At 39.4% G+C, this 19,930-nt stretch overlaps 1 protein-coding gene across 1 annotated transcript in view; it reads left to right on the forward strand.

Annotated features, from left to right (window-relative positions):
- The window catches only part of ACSS3 (acyl-CoA synthetase short chain family member 3), a 173,753-nt gene that overhangs the window by 121,784 nt on the left and 32,039 nt on the right, over window positions 1–19,930 (forward strand). The window contains exons 10-11 of the mRNA XM_015094557.4: window positions 15,085–15,180; window positions 18,151–18,214. Coding sequence (XP_014950043.2) covers window positions 15,085–15,180; window positions 18,151–18,214 — 160 coding nt within the window. The remainder of the gene's footprint in view (window positions 1–15,084; window positions 15,181–18,150; window positions 18,215–19,930) is intronic.

The following is a 19,930-nucleotide window of genomic DNA, read 5'->3' on the forward strand; positions in this document are numbered from 1 at the left end:
ATGCGGGTTCGATCTCCAGTCAGGAAGATCCCCTGGAGGAGGAAATGGCAACCCGCTGCAGTATTCTTGCCTGGAGAATCCCGTGGCCAGGGAGCCTGGTGGGCTGCAGTTCCTGAGGTCGCAGAGTTGGACGTGACTGAACATGCACACAGGCACAACTCTTACATAACAAAAATGACTGTCTTTGTCTTGTCTGGGCAGTCTGCCTCCTGTCTACCCCCTAACCGGGCTCTAGTGTTTTTGTCAGGTTTTTTTTTTTTTTTTTTTTTTTTTTTTGTTTTTTATTTTTTAAATTTTAAAATCTTTAATTCTTACATGCATTCCCAAACATGAACCCCCCTCCCACCTCCCTCCCCATAACATCTTTCTGGGTCATCCCCATGCACCAGCCCCAAGCATGCTGCATCCTGCGTCAGACATAGACTGGCGATTCAATTCACATGATAGTATACATGTTAGAATGTCATTCTCCCAAATCATCCCACCCTCTCCCTCTCCCTCTGAGTCCAAAAGTCCGTTATACAGATCTGTGTCTCTTTCCCTGTCTTGCATACAGGGTCGTCATTGCCATCTTCCTAAATTCCATATATATGTGTTAGTATACTGTATTGGTGTTTTTCTTTCTGGCTTACTTCACTCTGTATAATCGGCTCCAGTTTCATCCATCTCATCAGAACTGATTCAAGTGAATTCTTTTTAACGGCTGAGTAATACTCCATTGTGTATATGTACCACAGCTTTCTTATCCATTCATCTGCTGATGGACATCTAGGTTGTTTCCATGTCCTGGCTATTATAAACAGTGCTGCAATGAACATTGGGGTACATGTGTCTCTTTCAATTCTGGTTTCCTCGGTGTGTATGCCCAGAAGTGGGATTGCTGGGTCATATGGTAGTTCTATTTGCAATTTTTAAGGAATCTCCACACTGTTCTCCATAGTGGCTGTACTAGTTTGCATTCCCACCAACAGTGTAGGAGGGTTCCCTTTTCTCCACACCCTCTCCAGCATTTATTGCTTGCAGATTTTTGGATCGCAGCCATTCTGACTGGTGTGAAGTGGTACCTCATTGTGGTTTTGATTTGCATTTCTCTAATAATGAGTGATGTTGAGCATCTTTTCATGTGTTTGTTAGCCATCCGTATGTCTTCTTTGGAGAAATGTCTATTTAGTTCTTTGGCCCATTTTTGATTGGGTCGTTTATTTTTCTGGAGTTGAGCTGCATAAGTTGCTTGTATATTTTTGAGATTAGTTGTTTGTCAGTTGCTTCATTTGCTATTATTTTCTCCCATTCAGAAGGCTGTCTTTTCACCTTGCTTATATTTTCCTTTGTTGTGCAGAAGCTTTTAATTTTAATTAGATCCCATTTGTTTATTTTTGCTTTTATTTCCAGCATTCTGGGAGGTGGATCATAGAGGATCCTGCTGTGATTTATGTCTGAGAGTGTTTTGCCTATGTTCTCCTCTAGGAGTTTTATAGTTTCTGATCTTACATTTAGATCTTTAATCCATTTTGAGTTTATTTTTGTGTGCGGTGTTAGAAAGTGATCTAGTTTCATTCTTTTACAAGTGGTTGACCAGTTTTCCCAGCACCACTTGTTAAAGAGATTGTCTTTACTCCATTGTATATTCTTGCCTCCTTTGTCAAAGATAAGGTGTCCATATGTGTGTGGATTTATCTCTGGGCTTTCTATTTTGTTCCATTGATCTATATGTCTGTCTTTGTGCCAGTACCATACTGTCTTGATGACTGTGGCTTTGTAGTAGAGCCTGAAGTCAGGCAAGTTGATTCCTCCAGTTCCATTCTTCTTTCTCAAGATTGCTTTGGCTATTCGAGGTTTTTTGTATTTCCATACAAATCTTGAAATTATTTGTTCTAGTTCTGTGAAAAATGTGGCTGGTAGCTTGATAGGGATTGCATTGAATTTGTAAATTGCTTTGGGTAGTATACTCATTTTCACTATATTGATTCTTCCAATCCATGAACATGGTATATTTCTCCATCTATTAGTGTCCTCTTTGATTTCTTTCATCAGTGTTTTATAGTTTTCTATATATAGGTCTTTAGTTTCTTTAGGTAGATATATTCCTAAGTATTTTATTCTTTTGTTGCAATGGTGAATGGAATTGTTTCCTTAATTTCTTTTTCTACTTTCTCGTTATTCGTGTATAGGAATGCAAGGGATTTCTGTGTGTTGATTTTATATCCTGCAACTTTACTATATTCATTGATTAGCTCTAGTAATTTTCTGGTGGAGTCTTTAGGGTTTTCCATGTAGAGGATCATGTCATCTGCAAACAGTGAGAGTTTTACTTCTTCTTTTCCAATTTGGATTCCTTTTATTTCTTTTTCTGCTCTGATTGCTGTGGCCAAAACTTCCAGAACTATGTTGAATAGTAGCGGTGAAAGTGGACACCCTTGTCTTGTTCCTGACTTTAGGGGAAATGCTTTCAATTTTTCACCATTGAGGATAATGTTTGCTGTGGGTTTGTCATAGATAGCTTTTATTATGTTGAGATATGTTCCTTCTATTCCTGCTTTCTGGAGAGTTTTTATCATAAATGGATGTTGAATTTTGTCAAAGGCCTTCTCTGCATCTATTGAGATAATCATATGGTTTTTATTTTTCAATTTGTTAATGTGGTGAATTACATTGATTGATTTGCGGATATTGAAGAATCCTTGCATCCCTGGGATAAAGCCCACTTGGTCATGGTGTATGATCTTTTTAATGTGTTGTTGGATTCTGATTGCTAGAATTTTGTTGAGGATTTTTGCATCTATGTTCATCAGAGATATTGGCCTGTAGTTTTCTTTTTTTGTGACATCTTTGTCAGGTTTTGGTATTAGGGTGATGGTGGCCTCATAGAATGAGTCTGGAAGTTTACCTTCCTCTGCAATTTTCTGGAAGAGTTTGAGTAGGATAGGTGTTAGCTCTTCTCGAAATTTTTGGTAGAATTCAGCTGTGAAGCCATCTGGACCTGGGCTTTTGTTTGCTGGAAGATTTCTGATTACAGTATCAATTTCCGTGCTTGTGATGGGTCTGTTAAGATTTTGATTTCTTCCTGGTTCAGTTTTGGAAAATTGTACTTTTCTAAGAATTTGTCCATTTCTTCCACGTTGTCCATTTTATTGGCATACAACTGCTGATAGTAGTCTCTTATGATCCTTTGTATTTCTGTGTTGTCTGTTGTGATCTCTCCATTTTCATTTCTAATTTTATTGATTTGATTTTTCTCTCTTTGCTTCTTGATGAGTCTGGCTAATGGTTTGTCAATTTTATTTATCCTTTCAAAGAACCAGCTTTTGGCTTTGTTGATTTTTGCTATGGTCTCTTTTGTTTCTTTTGCATTTATTTCTGCCCTAATTTTTAAGATTTCTTTCCTTCTACTCACTCTGGGGTTCTCCAACTCTTCCTTTTCTAGTTGCTTTAGTTGTAGAGTTAGGTTATTTATTTGACTTTTTTCTTGTTTCTTGAGGTATGCCTGTATTGCTATGAACTTTCCTCTTAGCACTGCTTTTATAGTGTCCCACAGGTTTTGGGTTGTTGTGTTTTCATTTTCATTAGTTTCTATGCATATTTTGATTTCTTTTTGATTTCTTCTGTGATTTGTTGGTTATTCAGAAGTGTGTTGTTCAACCTCCATATGTTGGAATTTTTAATAGTTTTTCTCCTGTAATTGAGATCTAATCTTAATGCATTATGGTCAGAAAAGATGCTTGGAATGATTTCGATTTTTTGAATTTATCAAGTTTAGATTTATGGCCCAGGATGTGATCTATCCTGGAGAAGGTTCCATGAGCACTTGAAAAAAAGGTGAAATTCGTTGTTTTGGGGTGAAATGTCCTATAGATATCAATTAGGTCTAACTGATCTAATGTATCATTTAAAGTTTGCGTTTCTTTGTTAATTTTCTGTTTAGTTGATCTGTCTATAGGTGTGAGTGGGGTATTAAAGTCTCCCACTATTATTGTGTTATTGTTGATTTCCCCTTTCATACTTGTTAGCATTTGTCTTACATATTGTGGTGCTCCTATATTGGGTGCATATATATTTATAATTGTTATATCTTCTTCTTGGATTGTTCCTTTGATCATTATGTAGTGGCCTTCTTTGTCTCTTTTCACAGCCTTTGTTTTAAAGTCTATTTTATCGGATATGAGTATTGCCACTCCTGCTTTCTTTTGGTCTCTATTCGCGTGGTATATCTTTTCCAGCCCTTCACTTTCAGTCTGTATGTGTCCCTTGTTTTGAGGTGGGTCTCTTGTAAGCAGCATATAGAGGGGTCTTGTTTTTGTATCCATTCGGCCAGTCTTTGTCTTTTGGTTGGGGCGTTCAACCCATTTTACGTTTAAGGTAATTATTGATAAGTATGATCCCGTTGCCATTTACTTTATTGTTTTGGGTTCGGGTTTATACACCCTTTCGTGTTTCCTGTCTAGAGGATATCCTTTAGAATTTGTTGGAGAGCTGGTTTGGTGGTGCTGAATTCTCTCAGCTTTTGCTTGTCTGTAAAGCTTTTGATTTCTCCTTCGTATTTGAATGAGATCCTTGCTGGGTACAGTAATCTGGGCTGTAGGTTATTGTCTTTCATCACTTTAAGTATGTCTTGCCATTCCCTCCTGGCCTGAAGAGTTTCTATTGACAGATCAGCTGTTATCCTTATGGGAATCCCCTTGTGTGTTATTTGTTGTTTTTCCCTTGCTGCTTTTAATATTTGTTCTTTGTGTTTGATCTTTGTTAATTTGATTAATATGTGTCTTGGGGTGTTTCGCCTTGGGTTTATCCTATTTGGGATTCTCTGTGTTTCTTGGACTTGGGTGATTATTTCCTTCCCCATTTTAGGGAAGTTTTCAACTATTATCTCCTCAAGGATTTTCTCATGATCTTTCTTTCTGTCTTCTTCTTCTGGGACTCCTATAATTCGAATGTTGGAGCGTTTCATATTGTCCTGGAGGTCTCTGAGATTGTCCTCGTTTCTTTTAATTCGTTTTTCTTGTTTCCTCTCTGATTCATTTATTTCTACCATTCTATCTTCTATTTCACTAATCCTATCTTCTGCCTCCGTTATTCTACTATTTGTTGCCTCCAGAGTGTTTCTGATCTCATTTATTGTGTTATTCATTATATTTTGACTCTTTTTATTTCTTCTAGGTCCTTGTTAAACCTTTCTTGCATCTTCTCAATCCTTGTCTCTAGGCTATTTATCTGTGTTTCCATTTTGATTTCAAGATTTTGGATCATTTTCACTATCAATATTCGGAATTCCTTCTCCGGTAGATTCCCTACTTCTTCCTCTTTTGTTTGATTTGGTGGGCAACTCTCCTGTTCCTTTACCTGCTGAGTATTCCTCTGTCTCTTCATCTTGGTTATATTGCTGCGTTTGGGGTGCCTTTTTATATTCTGATAATTTGTGGAGTTCTCTTTATTATGGAGCTTCCTCACTTTGGGTGGGGTTCTATCAGTGGCTTGTCAAGGTTTCCTGGTTAGGGAGGCTTGTGTTGGAGTTTTGGTGGGTGGAGCTGGGTTTCTTCTCTCTGGAGTGCAGTGGAGTGACCCGTATTGGGTTATGAGACATCAAAGGTTTTGGGATAATTTTGAGCTGCCTGTATATTGAGGCTCAGGGGAGTGTTCCTGTGTTGCTGGAGAATTTGCGTGGTATGTCTTGTTTTGGAACTTGTTGGCCCTTGGGTGGAGCTTGGTTTCAGTGTAGGTATGAAGGCTTTTGATGAGCTCCTATTGCTTAATGTTTCCTGAATTCAAGAGTTCTCTAATGTTTTCAGGCTTTGGGTTTAAGCTTCCTGCTTCTGGTTTTCAGTTTTATTTTCACAGTAGCCTCTAGACTTCTCCATCTATACAGCACCGATGATAAAACATCTAGGTTAAAGATGAACAGTTTCTCCACCTTGAGGGACACTCAGAGAGGTTCACTGAGTTACAAGGAGAAGAGAAGATGGAGGGGGTAGTTAGAGGTAACTGGAATGAGATGTGGTGAGATCAAGAGAGGAGAGAGCAAGCTAGCCAGTAGTCACTTCCTTATGTGAGCTCTATAGTCTGGACCGCTCAGAGGTATTTACAGAGTTATACGGGGAAGAGGAGAGGGAGGAAGTAGACAGAGGTGACCAGGAGGATAAGAGAGAGGAATGAGTAGGAGAGAGACAAATCCTGCCAGTAACCAGTTCCTTAGGTGTTCTCTACCGTCTGGAACACACAGAGATTCACAGAGTTGGATAGAGAAGAGATGGGGGAGAAAAGAGACAGAGGCCACCTGGTGGAGAAAAAGGAGAGGCCAGAGGAGGAGAGAGTGGACAAGCCAGTAATCTCGCTCTCAGGTAAACTTGGGTAGTGAAGTTTGGGTTTTTAAATGTACAAAATTGACAACAAAGATTAAAAATCTGGAGTAGAGGTTGGATTTTCAAAGATACAATATTAAAGAAAAGCAGAAGGAAAAAGGAAGAAAGAAAAAAAAGAATTATTAAAAAACAAACAAACAAAAAAAAAACAAAACAAAACACCAACAACCATCCAAAGAGTATATATGGTGTTTGCCTTAAAAAAAAAAAAAAAAAAAAAAAGTCTTTTTTTTTAAAAAATAGTAATACTAGGTTATAGAAATAAAAATTAGAGGAGAAATAGAAGATTTAACAATTAAAAAAAAGCTCGGAAAAAAAAGGAAAAAAAAAAGCAAAAGGCGAAAAGAAAAAAAAAAAAGAATGATTTTAAAAATATTAAAAAATTAAAAATATATCTGGCTCTTCTCTGATGTTATGGGCCGTGTGGGCTCACTTCCAAGGTGGTTCCCTCTGTTTAACTTCTTCTGTTTGCTGGTTTTTAGGCTCACTAGTTCAGTCGCTCTGTGGGGAGGGGGGATGCTGCAAACAAATAGCACTGTCGTGTGTACACAGTATCTCTGCCCCGCTTGACCTGTCCTTCCTCGCAGCGCACAAACCGCTCCGGCTCTACGATGCTCAGCCGGGAACCGTCTGGGGCCGGCCCTAGGCTGCGTGCACTTCCCCGGTCCAAGCCGCTCAGGTTCGGCCCTCAGGCAGCCCTCAGAGGCACAAATGCGGCTGGGACTGCGCTTTGTGCCCTTCCCAGGTCCGAGTAGCTCAGGAGTTTGGCGAGCGCAATCGCCGCGGCTTGTCACCTTTTCCGCCGCTGCCGCTCTGCTCTCTGGGTGGACTGCTGGCGCACCCCGTGAGGCAGACTGTGACTGTCCAGCACCCCCAGAAGTCTTAGCAAAGGAGCCTGCTTGCAGTTAGGTAAGTAAAGTCTCTCCGGGTCTGCAATTGCCCCTTTCCAGTCCTTACGGCTCTGGCTGCCTGTCCCCGGCGGGGAATGGTCTGCAGCCGGCTTTTTCCGTTCCGTCCTTTGTTCTGTGCTCGGTCCTGGAGGTGTCTTATGTTCGAGCTTTTCGCGTGGTGGCTATCCCACAGTCTGCTTTGCTAGCCCAAGTTAGATCGTTCTGGTGGAGCGTGGGGTGTTCCTGCCCGATTCTTACAAAGCTCTGCAGCCCGCGCCTCCCGCGCGTCCCTGCCCTGCCCCCACTTCCCAATGGCGGATGCAGGCGTCTGTGCTGCTTTTCCGCTGGGGGAGTTACTGGTGGGCTTGTAATCTCTTGGTTTTAATTATTTATCTATTTTTCCTTCCTGTTATGTTGCCCTCTGTGTTTCCAAGGCTCGCCACAGACTCGGCAGGGAGAGTGTTTCCTGGTGTTTGGAAACCTCTCTTCTTAAAATTCCCTTCCCGGGACGGGCTTCCCTTCCCGGGACGGAGCTCCCTCCCCACCTCCTTTGTCTCCTTTTTCGTCTTTTATATTTTTTCCTACCTGATTTTGAAGACAATGGTCTGCTTTTCTGGTTGCCTGATGTCCTCTGCCAGCCTACAGAAGTTGTTTTGTGGAGTTTGCTCGGCGTTGAAATGTTCTTTTGAGGAATTTGTGAGGGAGAACGTGATCTTCCCGTCCTATTCCTCCGCCATCTTTCCCTCCCTCCCTGTCAGTTTTTTGAATTGCTTCTTGATGTTCAGGCAGCCACAGGAATCTCTATCATTAACCAACCATCCTAAAACAGCTCCCTTCTGTCCATTTTGTCCCATATATCTCTCTCAAAACCCCAGATAGAATAAACCTGATCATAAAACCCGAATGATGCTCAAATATTTAAGTCAATTCGATTTGCATTGTTGTTGTTGTTCAGTGGCTAAATCATGTCTGACTTTTTGCAACACATGGACTGTAGCCTGCCAGGCTCCTCTGTCCTCTACTATCTCCCAGAGTTTGCTTAAATTCATATCCCTTGATTCGGTGATGCTATCTAACCGTTTCATCCTCTGCCATCCCCTTCTCCTTTTGCCTTCAGTCTTTCCCAGCTTGCATTGCTATGATTCGTTAACTTCTTTGTTTGAAAATCTTCGTTAGCTTGCAACATTCAGTTCAGTTCAGTTCAGTCACACAGTCAAATCTGATTCTTTGGTACCCCATTGACTGGAGCTTGTCAGGCTTCCTGCTCCATCACCAACTCCCAGAGCTTACTCAAACATACATCCATTGAGTAGGTGATGCCATCTAACCATCTCATCTTTTGTCATCCCCATCTCCTCCTGCCTTCAACCTTTCCCAGCATCAGGACCTTTTCTAACGAGTCAGTTCTTCAATCAGGTGACCAAAGTATTGGAGCTTCAGCTTCAGTATCAGTCCTTCCAATGAATATTCAGGACTGATTTCATTTAGAATATACTGGTTGGATCTCCTTGCAGTCCAAGGGACTCTCAAGAGTCTTCTCCAACACCACAGTTCAAAAGCATCATTTCTTCAGAGCCCAGCTTTCTTTATGGCCCAACTCTCACATCCATACATGACTGGAAAAACCATAGCTTTGGCTATATGGACATTTGTTAAAAAGTAATGTCTCTGCTTTTTCATATGCTCTCTAGGTTGGTCATGGCTTTTCTTCCAAGGAGCAAATGTCTTTTAATTTCATGGCTGCAGCCACCATCTGCAGAAATTTTGGAGCCAAGAAAATCAAGTTTGTCACTGTTTCCATTACTTTCTCATCTATTTGCTATAAAGTGATGGGACCAGATGCCGTTATCTTAGTTTCTTGAGTGTTGAGTTTTTAAGCCAGAGTTTTCACTCTCCTCTTTCTCCTTCATCAAGAGGCTCTATACTTCCTCTTCACTTTTTGCTGTAAGGATGATATCATCTGCATATCTGAGATGGCAACGTTACTCAGACTAAAAATTTAAGGTCTTATGCTAGTTTTCTGTGATTGTGGTTTTCATTCTGTCTACCCTCTGATGGAGAAGGATAAAAGGCTTAAGGAAGCTTCCTGATGGGAGAGACTGACTGAGGGGGAAGCTGGGTCTTATTCTGATGGGCAGCACCATGCTCACGCTGCTGCACTCAGTGCCCCCAGCCCTGCTGCAGGACACTGTTGACCCACGCCTCTGCTGGAGACTCCTGGACACTCAGGGCAAGTCTGGGTCAGTCTGTTGTGGGGTCACTGCTCCTTTCTCCTGGGTCCTGGTGCACACAAGTTTCTGTTTGTGCCCTCCGAGAGTCTGTTTCCCCAGTCCTGTGTAAGTTCTGGTGGCTCTATGGTGGGGTTAATGGCGACCTCCTCCAAGAGGGCTTATGCCATACCCAGGTCCACTGCACCCAGAGCCCCTGCCCCACAGCAGTCCACTGCTGACCCGTACCTCCTCAATAGACAACCAAACACAGTTCTGGCTCAGTCTCTGGGGTCCCTGGGTCCTGGTGTGCACAAAGTTTGTTTGAACCCTCTGAGCGTCTGGCAGGTAAGGGATTTGATTCTAAATGTGATTTCACCCCTGCTACCATCTTGCTGGGGCTTCTCCTTTGCCCTTGGATGCGGGGTATCTCTTTTTGGTGGGATCCAACGTTTTCCAGTCGACGGGTGTCCAGCAGCAAGTTGTAGTTCTGGAGCTCTTGTGGGAGATGAGTGCATGGCCTTCTGCTCTGCCTTCTTACACCACAGATGCTCCCTTGGTGTCTCTAATTTTCCTGAAGAGATCTCTAGTCTTTCCCATTCTATTGTTTTCCTCTATTTCTTTGCACTGATCACTAAGGAAGGCTTTCTTATCTCTCCTTGCTAGTCTTTGGAACTCTGCATTCAAATGGGTATATCTTTCCTTTTCTCCTTTGCCTTTAGCTTCTCTTCTTTTCTCAGCTGTTTGAAGTGTGGTGTTGGGGAGGACTCTTGAGAGTCCCTTGGACTGCAACGAGATCCAACCAGTCAATCCTAAAGGAAATCAACTGTGAATATTCATTGGAAGGACTGATGTTGAAGGTGAAACTCCAATGCTTTGGCTACCTGATGTGAAGAACTGACTCTTTTGAAAAGACCCTGATGCTGGGAAAGATTGAAGGCGGGAGCAGAAGGAGACAACAGAGGATGAGATGGTTAGATGGCATCACTGACTCAATGGACATGAGTTTGAGTAAGCTCTGGGAGTTGGTGATGAACAGGGAAGCCTGGCGTGCTGCAGTCCATGGGGTCGCACAGAGTCCAACACGGCTGAGCGACTGAACTGAACTGATGAGAACTCTGAAGCAGTTTTGCTGCCTCTTCACTGTCTCTCTTACCTTATTTCCTGTTAATACTTTCCTCGTTGGTTCTGCTCCAGTCACGTTGACTGCCTCACTATTCCTCAAGTACTCTAGGAACACATCTACCTGCGGGACCTTGGCACTTGCAGTTCCTTCTTCCTGGACTCTTTGTCCCTAGATCCAAGGCACGTGTCCTCTCTTCTTTCAGGTCTTCACTCAAAGGTCACTTCTCTGGGAGTTTATTTTCTGGCTACCCAGTTTAAAATGGCAGTCTCTTCCCATCACATCTCATCTCAGATCCTGTCTATACTGTCTTTATTTTCTTAGTAACTATCTCTTTTTAACATGCTGTATATTGTACTTGTTTGTTTCCCCAAATAAACTATGAACTCCATAAATATAGAGATTTTGGTCACCCTTGTTTATTGCTCTATCCCCGGTTCTAATGACAGCACCTAGCTCTTAATAGCTGCTCAGTAAATATTTGCTAGTAAGTGATATGTACCCCTGTTATTTCAGTTTGCAAATATGAGAGACTGGACTCACTCCCGGTCAGAAAGGTTTTCCTTCCTCTGCTGTCATGTAGTCTGCACGAGCTCTCTTTTCTTCTCATCGTCTGTGTTCTGCGTGAGAGCCTTCCAAGTAGTACCCTTGTCTGTTCCATTCCATTCTTCCTCTGAAAGAACCATGCGGACTAGGGTAATGGTTTAAATTTTCTGTGTTAAGTTTCAATTCTTTAAATCTGTTAAAATGATATTTCCTTTTCTATCAGCTTATAGTTGGATTCAATGCAATAATACAAGCAAAAAGCACTTATACATGGCACACAGCATAGTTCATATTTGAGAAAATTTTGTTTACTTGTTCTCTTTCCTTTTCCTACTTTAGAGTTAGGGGTTGGAAACTTCATGGGGGTAATAGCTTACTGATGCAATAAGGTGGAGTGAGGCAGTAAAAATACTGAAATAATAGTGAAGTGTCTGCATTAGCTTCTAAGGCAGTATGGATATAAACACACCCAGATGACTTACTCTTCACAACTTTCGATTTCCACCCATCTTCTTCCTGGTTGTCTGTTATCTAAAGAAATTGTGGTGGTGAGTTGCTGAGCATTGTACCTTTCTAAGGTTGGATGTCTTTGGAAAGAGTTCTCCAAATGAAGTGTCCAGTTGTTTTCTTCAAAGAGAATGTTGTGGTTTCTTTCTTGTAGCTATTTCCCAGTCCACATGTTACATCTGGATTTCCATCAGCTTAGATCATTGCGAGCCAGTTAATTACAGCCTGTGCAATATGAAGCAGATGTGTTTAGCACATCTTTGAAATGGGGCTTCGGGAGTCCTTTGGGGTTTAAGACTGCAGCCTTCCTGGGGGCTTTCCCCAGCTGGAAGCCTATTCTGTATATGGACCCACTGGGCAGCCAGGGTGGTTACACAATCAGTGGGTGTGCAGGAATGTGTGGGCACGCACCTGTGTGCCTCCAGTGGTGATGAATCAGTTCTTGGGTCTCAGGACGCTCAGAAGTATAAAGAGAGAAAGCAAAGTCTCTAACAACCGGTCTTTGTTGGGCCTTTTGCGTTCCATTTTTGTCCTGACTGTGGCTCCTTATTAGGCTTGGATTCCTAGGATCTGTCATTTTGTCTGTGCCCTTTGTATGTCGCTGCACACGGTTCTTTTTAATCCCCAAAATGAATATCCAAATAAAGTCAATGAGTGCACTCTCTGGTAGCACATACACTAATATCAGAAAATCTAGAGAAGATGAGCGTGGCCCCTGCACAAAATAAAGTCAACAAGGTACTGAAATTACTAATTTTCAAAGTATAAAGATAGAATCTACTTGAAGTAGCTGAATGCATAATCCTTTCCATTGCCCTTAAAAGTCAGTCAAAATGATCATACAGAAGAAAAGGACAGACTTTTTAAAAACTTACTTATTTTTTAATTGAAGGATAGTTGCTTTACAGAATTTTGTTGTTTTCTTCAAATCTCAACATGAATCAGCCAAGGGAAAAATATGTCCCCTCCCTCTTGAACCTCCCTTCCACTTGGCTCCACATCCCATCCCTCTAGATTGTTATAAAGCCCCTGTTTGAGTTCCCTGAGTCATACAGCACATGCCCATTGGCTATCTGTTTTACATATGGTATTGGAGGTTTCTACTTTTCATAGTTGTTTTATTCTCATAAACAAGACAGTTGAAGGTGGAAGATTATGAATATGTAATCACTATGAAAAGATGGTTAAGAATCTTGGGAAGGATGTATAATGTCAGCTTTGTTGTTTAGTTGCTAAGTCCTGTACAACGCTCTGTGACCCCATGGACTGTTGCCCCCAGGCTCCTCTGTCCACGGGATTTCCCAGGCAAGAATACTGGAGTGTGTTGCCATTTCCTTCTGCAAGGAATCTTCCCTACTCAGAGATCAAACCCGCATCTCCTGCTTGGCAGGCAGACTCTTTACCACTGAGCCACCTGGAAAGACCCGTAGTGTCAGCTTCTGACAGTGCTCCGGTTTCTTGTGTCTTTGTTTCAGAGTAGGTTTTCTCACCTCTCCTTCCCATCCTTGCTACTCCCAATGTTATCAAAGAACAGAGAGCCCGCATCCTTTATAAAAATCCACACTGAGATGAGATGAAGCAGGGTGCAGTTAAGAGTTTGGTTATGGTAGTTTGTTTGCTTTTCTTGTAGGCAGCAGATTCTAGAGGCATCGATAGGCATTAGAGCCACTGGAAGGTACTTTTGTCGGAGCCGTTCACTGATAAGTTGCTGAGAGGCCTCATGGTGTTGAGAAGTGTGGAGAATTTGAACTTCAGATGACTGGAGGGGCCCTACTCATCAACTCAACTTGACAAGATATGCTTCAGAAATAGCAGACTGACTTCAGCAGCTGCTTCTCTCCAGGGTGGGAGGGGGAGCAGCAGCGTCTCGAAGGGGACATCTTCTTTCCGACTGTGTCTTAGTAGCTTCTGTTCTTCCTGTCACTTTGTTCTGAGCACCTCCTTTAAGCACCTCATTCTGCAGGGCTGCTTCCTGTCATCACCACGGCTCTTCAAGGGTAGCTGAGATGAGATGAGTACTCAGAGATTTTCCAAAAGGCAAAGGGAAGATGCTGCTAAATTTCCAAACCTGGGGATTTCCTCCCTTGCTTTAATTGTGCTGTGGGGAGAATGCTCATAGCTGATAGAATCCCATGTCATAAAATACCTCCTGATTTTTTGTCATCATGTGAAAATATTTGAGAATTCTTTGTTAAACAGCAGCAGTGTCTGCTCTGGTTACTCCCTGCTTCTGCTCAGCGGTGACCATCTGGCTTAGCGTCTTAAGCACTGGACTGTGACTCAGGAACTGGGTTTTAATGTTTGAGAGTTCTTCCTCTGTGACTGATGCCAGCTGAGCTGCCATCAAAATGTGAATAATATACTGAACTACTCTAGAAGGTAAAGAACAGTAATAAATGTATTCTAAAGTGACACAAATATGTGATAAATCATGGTGGAAGAAACACATTCTGGGTCCTTAGGAAGATAGATGTTATTAATATTTTGGATTACTTTGTATCTCATTATTTTGACAGTTAATCCCTTGAATGTATGTAGGTATACATTTATGTATGTAAAATAGTTCTGAAACTTTTTAGTATCAATACCCACTTGCCCCTCACAGAGACAAATCTCATATTCAGAATAGTCTGGTAACTTCAAACTTGCATTTGCCAATAATAACAAATGCATTGCTTTATAAAAAAATTATAAAAGTTTCAGAACTTCTGATTATCATGTATTAATAATAGCTGCTATTATTCTGTTATAACTTCAGACAGAGAAGACAAATTTAAAAGTTTTCGATAATCAATGCAGGCTAATTGTAAGTCACTGGTCTTGAGGAAATAATCAGCATAACATAAATATCTTCCTCCCTAGGTTTTGGGCCTTTAGAAGTCCAGGAGCAGCAGATTAAGAGGAATTTGATAAAATATTGATGAATTTAGTTTTCGAAGCAAGGTTTCTAGGCAAAAGTAGTTCTTAAAAAATTAGAATATGATACTGCTCATATATATTTTAAAAAATCTTGGTGTTACCTATTCCAGAGACTAAGTTATAAATTACAGAAATATTTTTCCTTTTGCTGTTACTTAACCCTGATAAAATAACTTTAGGTGAATTAAAAGAAAGCATCTTTACTAGAGATTTTTCAGTTTTTACTGTGTTTAGTAAAACTGTCACAGCCACATAATTCTCCATTCTTCATGCTTGCTGATTCACAACTGAGAACACTAAAGAGGCCTTTCTTTAAAAGGAGCACTGCTATGTATGTGATTCTAAATTTGTATCCTTAAGTTTTAAAAATGTCGATATGATATAAATTACTGGATTTGTTTCATTTTTAAAAATAGGCTTGCCCTATTTATTCCTCATGCAATGAAATTCTGTGGAGGGAGAGGGGCAGTGCAAGCACCGAAGAAACATTATGATCTCAAGTTGAAATATTAAATCATAAATATTACTTGTTTCTCCAGAGACTGGATCCCCAATTACAGCATCCTGCATTGGATTAGGTAATTCTAAAACACCTCCTCCAGGGCAAGCAGGAAAAAGTGTTCCAGGATACAATGGTGAGAAATTACCTTGATTACTTGAAATATGTAATGTTAATAAATTTGGTATTTTTCTGTATTTAGTGTGAATCATATTGATTGAAATGTAGTAGGTGCTTAATAAGTATTTGATTGAGTGAATGCCTTGTATTAAAAACGTCTAACTTTTTGTGATAACTTTTGTTATTAGCCAGTTTTATCAGAAGTGACACTGTAGACTTCTAAGGGCATGTTGTAAATAACTGTCAAAATACAAGGCAAGTTAGGGAGCTGTGGGCTTCCCAGGTGGCGCTAGCGGTGAAGAGCCCCCTGCCAGTGCAGGAGACAGAAGACACGGGTCCAATCCCTGGTTGGGAAGATCCCCTGGAGGAGGGCATGGCGGCCCACTCCTGCATTCTTGCCTGGAGAATCCCTTGAACAGAGGAGCCTGGTGGGCTACAGTCCAGCGGGTCGCAAAGAGTCAGACCCGACTGAAGCGATTTAGCATGCGTGCAAGGACCTATGTGAGAGATTAATACTGATGGAATATATGCTAGGTGCTGAGTACTTTGCATACATTGTTTCAATTAATGATGAATTTATTTAATTTTGTGATATTCTTCCCATTTTAGCGATGAGTTAGCTGGTGCCCAGAGAGACTAAATAACTTTACGAAAGTAATTCAGCTGGTTAGGTCCCGAGGACAGTGCAGACCATTGTGTTTTATTTTGTTTGTTTGTTTCTGTATTAAAAGCTGCAGTTGTTCCCATTATATATATTATGTTTTATTTTAGGGGTGACAATAAAGTTTTTGAAACTTGTTGGCTAGAAGATGAATATGAAGAGTAAAGATTCTAAAAAGAAAAAAACAGTTTCATCCTTGTTGGCAGAATGTGACAATGAGATACGCTATCTTTTCCATCTAAGTTTTTTTAAGTCATCAGTAGTGATTATAATAGTTCAATAATTTCCTCTGGATTTCACCTCTTAGTTGTATATGTTATATAAAGTAACTCCTGTAAGTTATGCTTTATTGTACAAGTCAAACATTCAATTTCCTTATTTCTAAACAGGAACAATAATTCTGTATGCTTCGTAGGGTTGTTTCTTGTGATGGAACACAATGAAGCACTAACACAGTGCCTGCTGGTAGGAAAACTGAACCAAGTCTTAGCTAGTAGGGTCATTAGTATTTCAGAGAAGCCAGAGGGACTGACTTGTTTGAGATGTGCACATTCATTTTACAGACAAGAAAAATGGGATACAGAAGTTACGCTATTTGCATAAGGTCACACATTTAGCTTAAACCCAGCATCTGGAAAGAGAATAATCCCTCCATACAGTTTGTATTTGCATGAGAAATACAAAGTTTAGAGCTTTGTCTTTTACTTCTCTAATATAAAAATATTATATTTTCTTTCTAGGACAATGACTGGTTAAGGATTATTTGCTTTGGCCTAGCAGATATATTTATAAAAAGACACAAGTATTTTTTTTTTTTTTTAAGGGTAAGAATAGATACTTTGTGAAGTCAGTGACTTCTCCAGGCATGGAAGGGTGAACCCAACTTCAGTGAAATCCTCCCTTTGAACAGTTCTATCATCTCTACTCCTTTTATCAGGAAAAATGCTTTTGTGTTGAGCCATTTTTAGGGGCTGATGACCGTGGGAGATGTTGACTCCATTTCCCTTTCAGCGTTTCAGTACCATTTTTATATCCAGTTATAAGAAAGAGTTAAAGCTTTGATGCCTCATGGAATTTCAGTACAGACATTTCTCATTGTCTGAAAGTCATTAGCTTACAGACAGCACAGCTTAAGCACTGGAACTAAAGTATAACCAAGGAAATAAAGACTTTATGACTCATGAGTTTTATATTTTGTGGTTGTTCAGAGATTCAAAAGTATAATGTAACATTTAATATTATAATGAAAAAAGCCATATCCTTTTGGGAAAGGAAAGAACACCATTCTGTGTAAAAAATATGCAATGTAATGTAATACTCAATCTCTCATTTACTTAGTATGCTATGCAAGATTGTTGCTGACTTTTCTTTTCAAGTGACTATTGTACAAGACTATGAGAAGGGAATTATTTCCAGTTTTTAGATAGAGAAATTGGAGGTGTAGGTAATAGAATGAGAATATGTTCCGGGGCACATAGTAAATTGGCCACTGTGCTGAGAGTTGGGGAAACAAAGAAGAATCATCATGCATCATGGCCTCACCTTTAATGAGCTTACATCTAGGGAGAGGCAGATACTGACACGGCCAATAACTGTCAGAATAGAATAGTGCTCTGGGAACACAGAGATGGGAGCGACTGACTGTTTCTGGAAGTAATGCTCTTCTGATCACTTTTTTGAGTAGAATAACTTGGATGGATGAAGCCACAAAAAGGATCTATTAAAGCTTAAAACATAATGATATGTCCTTATTTCTAGTTTGTACTAGGTTACTGCTATGGGTACAAGCTTTGGTTTCCTAAAATCCTTCAGGGTTTTAACAGTGTAGCACAGAACACATTGGAATAATATTTGGGAAGGTTAAATTGACCTTTAAAGCTCATAAGTGGATATTAAGCCTTAAATCAGAAAAAAAGAGTTTGCCAGGCTTTTAAATTCTTTATTTTTATTGTTCAAAATATGTTTTGATTGTGTTTTAAAACTTTGTATCCTTTAATTTTGAAAAGCTGCACATATTTTTAATATTTTTGACAGAATGAAAGGTTATGTTTGAATGGGTATAAACATAGATTTTAATATTACCAGCATGTTCAAAATAGTGTCCTTATTTAAGGAAGACTCTGAAGAAAATGAATTATCTAATTAAAAATCAAAGACAGGTACACTTTAAAATTTCTGAGACATTTTAGCATATTTATATATGTTCATGATCTCACAGGAGTTAAAGGATGCCTTTTTTAAGCTAGAGTTGGTAGATTAAATGTGAAAACTTTCAAGCTTTAAGGTTATTTGTTTTTATTTGTTTATCTATATTTCACTTTGCAGTTATGATTTTGGATGACAACATGCAAAAACTGAAGGCTCGATGTTTAGGAAACATCGTGGTAAAGTAAGCAAAATTTGCCATCTATTATTTAAAAGAGCAAGAATTGATAGAGAAGATTAAGAAAAAATAGAGTGGTTGCAGTGGTAGTGAAGAGGTTGCAGAAGAAGCTTGTGTGTTGTTTGACAATACTCATTGCCTGGTCTTATGATTTAAACATGGAAGCCCCATAAAGTGGAACCAATTTAGATATGATTTTTAAAAAGAGAAATCTTGCGTCTTTTAAAAAATGTGTCTGATTATACAAGTAATGCACATATGATAAAATTAATATGAATACCAAACATATAAAGAAGTATATAAAGTTTTTATACTATAACACTTCAGTAACAAGTGTTAATTTTGTTATATATATATGTATATATATGACTTTTTTTTTGACAAGCATTTTAGATTGTTGAAATTAGTTTATTCTTATGTACTCCTGTTTTTACTTAACCCTATCTCACAGCATTTTAAATTTTATCTACCTGTTAAAAATGTTTATCCCCTTTCTAGGCCTCTTAGTCCTTTTTGAATATTATGATTATAAATAATGCTGTATTGAATAACCTTTTTGTGTTGTCTTTTCTGATCATTACAATGGTACTGAATAAATTTCTAAATGTGTAATTAGTAGCATGGGTCAAATAGTAGCGTGACATGTAATTCCTGACTCTTCAGGTACCGCAGTTCCTTGCTAACAGTTTTCATCATTGTTCATTTGACAGATAAAATGTTAGAATTTATCATAAAAATATTCAAACTTACTTTGGTTGAATTAATACTTTGAAATTATAAAGCTTGGAGCAGCTGAAATGGAAGTTAAGTTGAGACACACAATATGTGACATTTTGAGGACTGATACAGGTAGCTTTAGTGCCTCTGATTAGCATGATGTTGTCATCTTTACTGACATATGTTAAGTAATAGAATTTGCCAGAATGAGCTGTTATAACTAAAGAACATTGCATGTGTTTTTTTAAGTTTTATTTTCTGTTTATTTAAAAGAACTCTTATTACTTGGCATTCTCAGATTGGTATAAAATTTTTCCTCAGGTTAATAAACATTTTAAGTTATTTAAAGACTAAATGATAAATAGTAATTTTTAAAAGCATGTGTTTTTTTCTCAGGGAGAAATGCTGTAACCTCACAAAAATCTATAGAGGAGATGCACCTTATGATACAGTTCTTCTCAGATTCCTATTGTAAACAGTAAACATGAAAACACTTTATCACTATTTTAATTTAAATTTTAAGACGTGTTGCAAATGGAAAATCAGTTCTGAATATGCCATTTATATCATATTTTTCTGAATAGGAATACATATTAACATAGAATTGATTAAAATCTTTCAATTGATTGAAATTGAAAGGGGAAAAGTGTTGGGGACAAGGGGAGGGCTTGCTAAATAATAAATCTGAACAAAATTGTGGGTGAATATCTAGCTCACTTAGGGAAGTACATGGTTTGTGAGAATTTTTAAAAGCACTCCAGCAGCTTACATGTTTATATCACCGCTAACTCTAAGTGAGTCATCTGTTTCATAAAGCAGTGCTTGCAAGATCCCAGAGGTAGCGTTTGATGCCAGCATAGTTTTAATCCCTCATGCATCCTGTCACTCTAATTACTGGTGGCTTCACCCCACAACCATTCCAAAATAATAAAGCAAATAAACTAATTTTTTTTCTCATACCCATTAGTGTTACTTCAAGTACTCGAAAATGACACAGCTATTGTC

Source organism: Ovis aries, chromosome 3 (assembly GCF_016772045.2).
Source record: "Ovis aries strain OAR_USU_Benz2616 breed Rambouillet chromosome 3, ARS-UI_Ramb_v3.0, whole genome shotgun sequence".
Taxonomy (NCBI): domain Eukaryota; kingdom Metazoa; phylum Chordata; class Mammalia; order Artiodactyla; family Bovidae; genus Ovis; species Ovis aries.